The 11176-nt window shown below is 44.1% G+C and overlaps 1 protein-coding gene across 1 annotated transcript in view; it reads left to right on the top strand.

Moving 5' to 3' along the window:
• LOC118096968 (outer mitochondrial transmembrane helix translocase-like) overlaps positions 1 to 6639 on the top strand; it is a 33806-nt gene extending 27167 nt beyond the window's left edge. The window contains exons 7-10 of the mRNA XM_035139448.2: positions 1294 to 1383; positions 2172 to 2222; positions 3085 to 3260; positions 5391 to 6639. Of these exons, the coding sequence (XP_034995339.1) occupies positions 1294 to 1383; positions 2172 to 2222; positions 3085 to 3260; positions 5391 to 5517 (444 nt within the window). The 3' untranslated portion in view covers positions 5518 to 6639. The remainder of the gene's footprint in view (positions 1 to 1293; positions 1384 to 2171; positions 2223 to 3084; positions 3261 to 5390) is intronic.
• The last annotated feature ends 4537 nt before the right edge of the window (positions 6640 to 11176 follow it).

Below are 11176 nucleotides of genomic sequence, written 5' to 3' on the forward strand. Positions count from 1 at the left end.
CACTGTGGGTTAAACCACTGAGCCTAGGGCTTGCCAGTCAAAAGGTCGGCGGTTCGAATCCCCGCGACAGGGTGAGCTCCTGTTGCTCATCCCAGCTCCTGACAACCTAGCAGTTCGAAAGCACGTCAAAGTGCAAGTAGATAAATAGGTACCACTCCGGCGAGAAGGTAAACAGCATTTCCGTGCACTGCTTTGGTTCGCCAGAAGCTGCTTTGTCATGCTGGCCATATGACCTGGAAGCTGTACGCCGGCTCCCTCGGCTAGTACCCCGTTTTCCCCAGTAAACTCCCGTATTACAGTTTCCCGCAGGTGTACCGAATGGCAAAATACCCCTTATTCCCCCGGATTACGGAGCTCCTGCCGGCGGCCATGTTCTTCTGGTGCCGTGCCGGCACCGGAAGTCGCTTCTACGCACTTCCGGACATGCGTAGAAGTGACTTCCGATGCCGCTGTGCCCATTTCCAAAATGTCCGCAGTGCCAGAAGTCGCTTCTACGCATGTGTGTAGAAGTGACTTCCGGTGCCGCGGCGCTGCTGATCCCGGATTTTTCAATCCGGAACTTGGCACCTATTTAATGACCTGGAAGCTGTCTGCGGACAAACGCCGGCTCCCTCAACCAGTAAAGCGAGATGAGCACCGTAACCCCAGAGTCGTCCGCGACTGGACCTAGCCGTCAGGGGTCCCTTTATTAGGGCTGGATGATACCAGCTTTTCAACATTGCAATGTCTCACCAGCTAAGCATAGCGATATAGTGATACAGCGTGATGTTGATGCTACAGCGGGAAGGTAAACGCCATTTCCGTGCGCTGCTCTGGTTTGCCAGAAGCGGCTTAGTCATGCTGGCCACATGACCTGGAAGCTGTACGCTGGCTCCCTCGGCCAATAACGCGAGATGAGCGCCGCAACCCCAGAGTCGGTCACGACTGGACCTAATGGTCAGTGGTCCGTTTACCTTTACCACCCTCACTGAAGTCCTCTTCAGGCTCTGGGGAGGGACTTCTTACAAGCCACAAAGACTCTCTGGCCATTTCCAGGTTTAAATCAAATTACTTATTTATTTCTTTATTTCCGGGCAGCGCATGAATACATATTTGCACATGAGTCAATCACGGGCAAGTGGGGGACACCTTGAAGTAGACCCACTGAAATAAATGGACCTGTGACTTAACCTCCACAGGTCTACTCTGAGTATGAGTAACATTGCTTTATTCATATGCAGTCATACGCAAATTTAACTGATCAGTTAAAACATAAGATCAATCAATGACCATCATGGTCCAATTGTGTTACAGGTAATGGTGCTAGGAGCAACCAACAGACCACAAGATGTAGATCCAGCCATCCTGAGGAGAATGCCAACTACCTTCCAGGTTGGCCTGCCTGTAAGCAAACCTTCCCTTCTAATAAATCCAGCTCACACTTGCTCCATGTCCACCTCTGCTATTACACAGTGAGGTTTCCAGTTCAATATTGATTGGGTTGTGCTTGAGGAAGGTGCCAGAGAAATATCACTGAATAACAGCCAGAACACAATTAAGAATTGCTTCCTGGTCCAAGTGCTAGAAAACAAGGCAATTAACCATGTGCCCAGCTGGTCTGGGAAATTAAAGGACAGAGTAGAAGTCCCTCCAGTAAAAAAGCAACAACACACATTTAAATTAACTTTTCCAAATGATCAGTGCCCCCACCGGGAAAAGAAGGGAAAGGTGCAACTCCATATTACTGAGGCACAATGCTTCGTCCACAACAGAGGATACAATTCCTGTTCAAAGATGGCTCATGGCAACCTAAAGTACACCTTCAGGAAAGGGGAGTGGCTGGTCTTCCCATATTCAGGCAGAAGTGAGTCTTTTCCAACCAGTTCAAGGCAATGTTTGACCACTGAAGCAGGCAGACAATTTTGCAGTGCAGGCATATCTTCAAAGTCTTATCTTCTATAGATCTTCTTGTCTTCTTATGCTAGAATCTTCTATCCTGCCTTTCTTCCATCATGAAACCCACTGTGGCACACATTGGCTTCCAGGTAGTTTTCCATCCAGGCACAGACCAGACCCAGACCTCTTCTAGCTTCAGTAAGGTTGCTGTATCATGTGCCTTGGCCAGTTCTTATGTCCACCTCCAGATCAAAGCATACTGGTCTCATTCTCTTCTGCTGTTTCTTTCCTGTTAGACACAAAGGCAGCGGCAGGATATTCTGAAGCTCATTCTTGCTGGAGAAAATGTGAGTTTCCCTCTCTTCCCGCCATGTTTCCCCCCCTAATAGCAGCCTGATTAGGGGAAGGTAGGCTAATTTTAAAGTGGAGCAGCTCATTGTGATGAACCCCACAGATACGATCTTGGAAAGCCCAAAAATGCAAGCAGCTCAGTTAATTCATATGTACACATGTATTCAAACATAAAGGTAAAGGTACCCCTGACCGTAAGGTCCAGTCATGGAAGACTCTGGGGTTGTGGCGCTCATCTTGCTTTATTGGCCGAGGGAGGCAGTGTACAGCTTCCGGATCATGTGGCCAGCATGACTAAGCCGCTTCAGGCAAACCAGAGCAACACGGAAACACCGTTTACCTTCCCGCCAGAGTGATACCTATTTATCTACTTGCACTTTGATGTGCTTTTGAACTGCTAGGTGGGCAGGAGCTGGGACCGAGCAACGGGAGCTCACCCCTTCGCAGGGATTCGAACCGCCGACCTTCTGATCGGCAAGACCTAGGCCAGGCATCCCCAAACTGCGGCCCTCCAGATGTTTTGGCCTACAACTCCCATGATCCCTAGCTAACAGGACCAGTGGTCGGGGAAGATGGGAATTGTAGTCCAAAACATCTGGAGGGCTGAAGTTTGGGGATGCCTGGCCTAGGCTCTGTGGTTTAGACCACAGCGCCACCCACGTCTCATATGCAAACATGCCCCCCCCCAAATCAGCAGCATAGCATAACACCAAATGTATTAGAATCAGCCAAGTCATAGATGTTTACCCAGGGACAGATTCAAGGCTGTGCAGCTGCCAGTACTACCAGAGAGTTGCCTAGGGAGCATTTGTGAGCCTCCATATTTAACCCAGAGGGGATCCTTTGCCTTTGAAACAGATGAGCAATGCTGTGAACTTGAAAGAGCTGGCTGAGAAAACGAAAGGTTATTCAGGAAGTGACCTGCGGGAATTGTGCCGGGATGCTGCCATGTATCGTGTGCGTGATTATGTCCGAAAGCAACAAATGAAGCAGATTGCTCGGATGCTCCATGACACAGACATTGGTGAAGAAAGGTACGAGCTTCACTCAACTCCTGTTCCTCTTTGCGTCTAATTTTTCATAGTTCTGGGTCTGTTTCTCAGCCTCCTTTGCCCTGCTCATTTTAACAGAGAAAGCCCTGAATGAAAGATGGTTTTTTTTGTCATGCATACTTACCTAGATCTTGATATCTTTGTCAGATGCACTTCTCTGGGTTTCCCCACCCGATAGAAGTGAGCTGAGTCATTACCAGAGTGAGCCCTTCCTTGGTGGCCTCCCACTTATGGAATGCAGGCTTCAGAGAGGCTCACCTGGCACCTATGAGGCGGTTTTCTTTGTGCCAGGTAAAGCCTTTGGCTGCATATACACCATGCATTTAAATCTTGGGAACTATGGTTTACCTGTCCCAGAGCTACCATTCCCAGTATCTTACCAAACTAGTTCCCAAGATTAGGAGAGGAGCTTTAAATGCTTGTTATGTATGCAGCCTTTGTTCTCCCAGGTCCCTTCATTTTAATACATACATCTATCTGGAATGTCAAAACCTTGCACACCCCCTTAATGTTTTTATAGTCATTTTAAATTGTTTTAACTGCTGTGCTTATCCAAGCTTTAGTGTTTTATTGTGTACAGTTTTGAATTTTATCCATATACTTACAAAAGAACTTAAATTATACAAATAGAATGAATTAACAACCAGAAGGTTCTGGGCTCAAATTATTTGGGCCATGGACTTTCAGAAGTATGAAAATATGGGTTAATCTCCAATTGTCCAAATGAAATCCATACATCTAAGCAAGTCTATCAGTGCAATGGAGAAGGGCTAAATTGCAGAAGACTGAAAAGGTGATTCCTTTTAAATTTTATTTATTGATACTTATTCAAAAATATACAAAAGTTGACACCCATTATGAAGTATATTTTTATAACACATTGAAATAAAACAGCTACTTAATCTAATCTTTTTAAAAGTCTCAATGACTGGGTGATGGTCTGAAAATGTCTTTGGTAAGATGTTGACTTTATACACCTCTGTGGACAACATTTTAGACAACCAAGCCATGTCCAATCTTGAATGTGATCTATATTTTTAATGTGTGTAAATTCTTTAGCATCTCCATTCTTTTATCTCCAAATATCTACAAGTTCTAACTTCTCAATCAATTTTTAAAAAGAATTGGGCTGTTTGCCTTGTGAACTTGTAATCTTTTTCTCTGAAATCCTATCCTGTGTAGGGGAGACAACTCCATGCCAATGTCCCATAGGCACCAGTTCTCATATGGAATCCACCAGTTGATAAAAAGCTGGTTTATTTTCATTTGTGACATATTTATGAAAAGGTAACTTTAAATTAACATACAGTAACTGTTTATAGGGCTCTTTTCAACATTACATTTAGCAATGCAGGAGCGGTTCCTATATAAAAGTTGCTTCCTGTGGAAATCCGAGGCCATGTAGGAGAAGTCTATGCTGCAGTTCCTTCTCATGCTGCTGTTATTCCTCCGTAGATCTGGAGGAACCCAGGAGTTGTGTTAGGATCCTTACAACAAACCTGCAAGTTGGGCAGTATTAGAAACGTAGAAAATGGTCTGAAATCCAGTCAGATTTTTTTATCCTTCTTGCTCTGTTGTGTTTACAGTGCACAATCACCGTGGCAGCAGCATTTCAGACAGGTGTCTTTTACAGCTAGGGTCTGAACTCGGGATCTTTTGCAGGCAAAGCACAAGCACTACTGAGCTTGGGCTCTCCCCACTATTATCAAAAAGCAAAACAGAACCAAGTCACAGCACATCAAGAGGTGCCATAGGTTAATGGTAAAGCACACATCCTTTCATGTGAGAAGTCCCAGGTTCAACACTTGGCACCTGCCATTAAAAGGATCAGGTGAGAGGAGATGACAACCATTTCTCTCTGCCTGGGACCTTGGAGAGTTGCTGCCAGTCGGAGTAGACGATACTGAGCTAGACAAATATTCTGACCTGGTAGGAGGCAGGTTTCTATGTTCCTAAATCAAGGCAATTTGAAACAAAAAAAGTAAAATAAAACTAATCTATAACCCACAGATTCAATAAACTTGGGGAAAACACCAAAGATACAATGGAAGATAATGGCAGGCATTTTAGGGAGCAAAGAACAGGTAGTTGACTTATTTATTTTGCATCCAGGGACCTGGAAGAGGAACGGTTGCGGCCACTGACCCACCTTGACTTGCTGTTTGCCCTAGAGAAGATGGAGGAGTCCAAGGGTGTGTCAACTGCTGTGCCGACACTAGAAGAACCAGCTTTGGACTAAGCTGCTGAGAGACTGGAGACCATCAACTTAGAATAGGGTGCCCAGAGGTTAGATTCAACTGTTCACTGTATTTTTACTAGACTGGAGGCAAAGGCTGTATATGTATATGTGTGAGGTGATAGATAGTCTCAGAACACAGGCTCAGCACTTAGGAGGAAAGGTGAAAGGGAAGGGAATCTGGGCCAAGCACACCCACCTTGGGTGAAGTGGGACATCCCAGGCACTTGTAGGAATGGAGAAGCTCATGTCAAAAGAAAGAAGTCAGCGCAGTTAACATTTGTGGGAGGGGTGGAAGTGTCACAGCTTTTCTAGCTGTGGGGAGCAGTGTAATACAAGTGCTAAAGGACAACCACCAGTAAAACACAATATGGAGCTATTATTATTGTGTAAGTAAGTAGCAAGGTATGCTTATAAAGTAGGCCTTATAAAGTAGGGCATTAAAACAAATGCCTGGGACTAAGCAAGTATTTATTTCTGTTCCAAGTTTGCTGGCTGAGCCATCCTGAACATCTGTGCACATGGCTCTTTACAAAAGAAGTCTTATTTCCTTTTTTCTTTAGGTACGTAGTTCATTAAGTTCATTATCACGGGGCTGCCAGAGAGAGATCTGGAGAGGGAGGGAAGGGTCAGAGCAAGGCGAAGAGGCGTCTCTAGTCAGTGATAGGGAGGGAGGGAGACTCAGCACTACTGAGCAGTTCTGGGACTGAAGGGGAGGGGCTGCCCATTCCATCTGCGCAGGGGATGGAAGGAGGAGGAGGGTAGGATTACCCAAATTCCTCTGCTCGCAGAAAAGCCGTAAATCTCCACTTCTGGGATCTGAGAGTGACGGGTCAGACGCATGATAAATGACTGTAACCTGTATATATGTATATAATAAAGAACTGTGAATATATCTCGATGTGAGCGGAGGTATTTCTTGCGGAAAGCTTCTACAACCCCTTACACTCATTTCCTCTACAGGATCATACACAAAAGCATCTAACTAGTTACAGGTAGGTAGCCGTGTTGGTCTGATGTAGTCAAAACAAAATAAAAAAATCCTTCAGATACATATCTGAAGAAGTGTGCATGCACACGAAAGCTCAAACCTATGACAAACTTAGTTGGTCTCTAAGGTGCTACTGGAAGGTTTATTTTGTTTTATTTTAAAAGCATTTACAACCTAAAAATACAGAACTGGAAATATTTCATTGCCTTTTTGTCTTGGCTGATTCCTTCTCACACTGAAATCTGGTGCCTCATGAAGGGTTTGGAGTCTGGATTATTCCTGCTTTTCTCCTTTAGATAATGCTTCAAGTGCTCATAACCGACAAACTTTGCACCACAGCATGTAAGCAGCTAGGGAAGGCCACATCCCCTGTGCTTGCTGTACTTTGCCACTGCACTTAATACTTTTTACATATAGACAGCTTACCATGGTTTGCAAGCTAATAAAATAATAATAATAATAATAATAATAATAATAATAATATGCTATTCATATCCTGCCCAAAATGGGCTCAGGGCGGCTAACATCAAAATATATAATTACATTAAAATATAAAATCCAGCAATCGACTGACATACAGATTAAAATCAACGTAAATCAGAATAGGGAAAGCCACTTGTATTGTTCTGCCGAGTGGTAAGGAAAATGTTATTACAGGTTATTGAATGCAGATCTGCAGCAAAATGGTTGCCTCCAAGTATTCACTGGCTACAAAATGCAATGGGATGTACAGAAAATGACTAATGACCGTAGAACATTTAATTTTATTAATTTAGAAGGATTTCTAAACCACATATTTATAATATGTAAGCAGTAAAGCAATAGAGGCCAACCTGATTTGTCTAGGGGACACACACATTATGACATCACAACCAGAAAGACTCTAGCTGCTTCCAGAGTTCTAGAGTGAGGAGCAAAAAGGTCATGAAAAGGAGGTGTTTACCGCCAGCAGTGGCTACTGGTAGGTGGTATCAAGGAGACTGCTGCAGGAGACTTTTTGTGCCCAAAAGCTTGACCGCAAGCTATCCTTGGCTGAGACACCAAAAGACAAGTACATCAATGATGGAAGGAAACACTATCTGTAAGTAATCATCATCCTACTCCTTCAGCGTACAACAGTCGTCTTCCCAAGCACATGTGACGGACAGTAAGGACACATAGCAGCTCCTGCTCATCTAATGACCAACATCCAGCTAGAGATTCTAAAGAAGCAACCTACCCTTGAAAGGAGGGCTTGTCTTTATCCCTCCTACTCAACTGGCTGACTCTTAAATCACAAAATGACTGTCTGGCAGAGGTATATCAACAGCATCATGAGAGATGGGATTTGCTGGGATGCAGCAGTTGTCTCTATAGCTCAACAGCAACTCCTAGGTGCCCACCAAAGTGGCATATTGACCAGAGTGACCAAGCCAGAGATCCAAGCTCTCCTTGGTAGGAACAGAGACATCCTCCTCACACAAGGGTTGACCCTTGGTGGGCTCAAGTGTCTGGTCATACGTGACAACCTCTATACTGATGCCCATCAATACACTATGGATCTCCGGACCAAGCTGTATGGGGACAACGGAGACAGCTGCACCCATGCCATCACTGTAGTCCTGGTCAACCCTGTATGCCTAATACTTATTGGCCGGAAAGGGGTTCAGGGAGGAACCCTGAATATGAAGGCTCTTCAGACTGCACAGTATATCAAAGACAACTTGCATCATTAAATGTGTCCTTTGGGTGATCCGCACATACCTCCTTTACCATTGCAACTTCCAAATGATGAGAGTTTCCTTTTTCTCTTGAGGCATTCTTGAAAGGAAAAGTGCCAACAACTTCTGGAAGAGGAGCAGAAGCCCCACAGAAGTGCTGGTGAAGTGGTGGGGGTCTACCGTAGGTGGGCCAAAGCAGGCAATCACAAAGAATCTAGCCCAGCTAGAGGCGGAACTAGAACCACAACACTAAACAGATCTATAAATTGAAAGCTGAAGACAGATAGCTTAGAATATTCTGCAACCTTTCATCCCAAGTTTTCAGTGGGAGAAAGGATTCTCACTGCAAAATGCTAAGCAGTAAATCAGTGGAATTAACCACTGGTTTTGTTATGCCCAATTAGGTTCTTTTAATTTGTTTCGGTGTTTTAACCTCAATGAGACCCAGTGTGCTCCAGGGAAGGCACAAATAAACCTCAGACAACCAATATTGGATTTCTCTATACATAATAGTGTATTATTAACAAGTAACAAGTCAAGACAGGGAATATGCACTCATACACACATCCATGCACACACATTCATACGCACCACTCTTCACTGGACTGATCAGATCCAGTAAGAGCTTGGGTGACCAGACAGCAGGATCCTGTCTGCATCTGGCACACGACTTTGGGGAGACGAAAATGAATAAAAGTAGAAGCCATTCGCATACAATCTTCTGAATAATAATTGAAAGCAAAGAGACGGATAGCTCAAGCGACGGTGCCGCAGTAATGGTATCTCACTTGAATTTGGTAGATCTGGCAGGAAGTGAAAGAGCTAGCTAAACAGGTGCTGAAGGGATTCATCTCAAAGAAGGCTGCAGTGTCAACTGGAGCCTCTCCATCTTGGGGCAAGTTATTAAGAAAATTTCTGAAGATCAGCCTGGAGCGTAGTGATAGTAAACTGATGCGGATTCTCCAGAATTCACTGGGTGGAAATGCCAAGACTGTTGTTATCTGCACAGTCACTCAGACATCCTTGGAAGAAACTCTTAGCACCCTCCAGTTTGCTAAAACAGTTAAAAATATGAAAAATCACCCTATAGTAAATAAAGTTCTGAATGGGAATGCCCTTCTGCAGAGATACCATTCAGAAACAGAAGACCTGAAACAACGCATAAAAGAACTGGCACAGATCCTTGAAGAGAAGAACGCTCTTCAAAAGGAGCAGCAGGAGAAAGTAAGGATTCTCACGGAGATTCTGGTGACGTCAACTTCTGCATCAGCAGAAGAGTTCAAGGTTTGACGGAGGAGTAAAGTGACCTGGGGACCAAGAACAATAAACCAGGAAGGAGGGGAATGTCTCCTGGGAAGCTTTCCCCAAAAGCCAAACAGTTTAAAAGGTCTTTGCCTTGTCCAGCAGAGATGAGAGTCTGTATCCTCAGTTTTCAGAATATTATGTTCAATGGATGACAGCCAGTGTTACAATTCCTGAAGAGGAACGGATTCCAAGGCCTGAGGTTGGTTTGGAGGAAGTAATGTCAAAAGACTTGCAGATCAAGGAGCAAAAGAATAAAATTGAAGCACTGGAAAACAACGTTAGTGAGCTGAAAAAGATTTTGAATAACTCGGGGGCTGAAATGGAATAAATGAAGCAGCCTCTCAGTGATGCTGAGGCAGTAGCACTGAATTCCCAGGGAGAATCTTCATTCCTCAGGAGTGAACTTATAGCACTAAAAGAAAAAGAAAAAAAAAGCTCTTCCAGAGTTTTGCAGATTCTGTCATGCTTTGTGAAATCCTAGCAGATGAGTGGGATAATGCTCTCATTGGACAAAAAGCCTTAAAAGTAGAACTAGAAAACCTGCAAATTGAGGAGCAGCTGATATGTGAGCCCAGAGAGCTGAAGGAGAACATATCCACTTATGAGTTTGTGGCTCTTGAAAGAGAGCAAGAGAGTTTGAAGCTGAAAAACCAAGAGCTGGAAAATGCCATGAGTGAATTGAGGAGAAATTTCCAGGAGAAAGAAAAGAAACGCGGTGGCAACGGAGCTTAAAGTGTGAGCTTCCAAAAAGAAGGTGGTCTATCTTGAGGTTGTGTTAGAGGAGGAGAACTGCCTAGAAAGTGCACTTGCAGAGAAGCAAACTCTCAGGGCCAAACTTGATGAAGGTGCTGAATCAAACAAGGATGAGATGGAGGACCTCAAAACTCGGCTTGCTAAAAGCAGACATGGCCAGAATGAACCAGTGCAAATATTTTGATCGAGAAAGAGCACAAAAAGGAGTAATTGAGAAAACTAAAACTTCGCAGAGTGCAACAAGAGCAGGTGACTGCAGATACAAAGTCTTTAGGTGTCCAGTCCACCGACAAAGCAGCTGAGTCTACAAAGAAAACTATAAAGCAGTGGCTTGCAGAAGACTCATACAAGGACGTTTCTGAATGCATGACACAATAATAAATTTCCAAGTCAGCATTATTGCTAATCAACCTGTCTTCATGTTGCTCTTCCAGTGTGGGTGCCATTGCTGCTGCAGCTCCAAGAGGGAAGGTCGTCCTTGTCCTTGCTGGGCGTTACTCCGGACGCAAAGCTGTTATTGTTAAGAAAGTTGATGATGGCACCTCTGACCGCCCCTACAGCCATGCCCTGGTGGCTGGCATCAATTGCTACCCACGCAAAGTGACAGCCAGCATGGGCAAGAAGATGATTGCCAAGCGTTCCAAGATCAAGTCCTTTGTAGAGGTCTACAATTTGCACCAATAAATATTTTTGAAAGCCCCCCCCCCAAAAAAAACTGTGTTCATGTTTTTCATACTTATTTTTATGTGTAAAATAAAGACTTATTTTTGATGTGATTTTTAAAGAATAGTAGACCTTGAAGAAATAATGATAAAAAAACACCAATTATGTTATGCCCAATTAGGTTATTTTAATAATTTGTTTAGGTGTTTTAACCTAGATGAGACCCAGTGTGCTCCAGGAAAGGCACAAA

Source organism: Zootoca vivipara, chromosome 15, assembly GCF_963506605.1.
Source record: "Zootoca vivipara chromosome 15, rZooViv1.1, whole genome shotgun sequence".
NCBI classification, from domain to species: domain Eukaryota; kingdom Metazoa; phylum Chordata; class Lepidosauria; order Squamata; family Lacertidae; genus Zootoca; species Zootoca vivipara.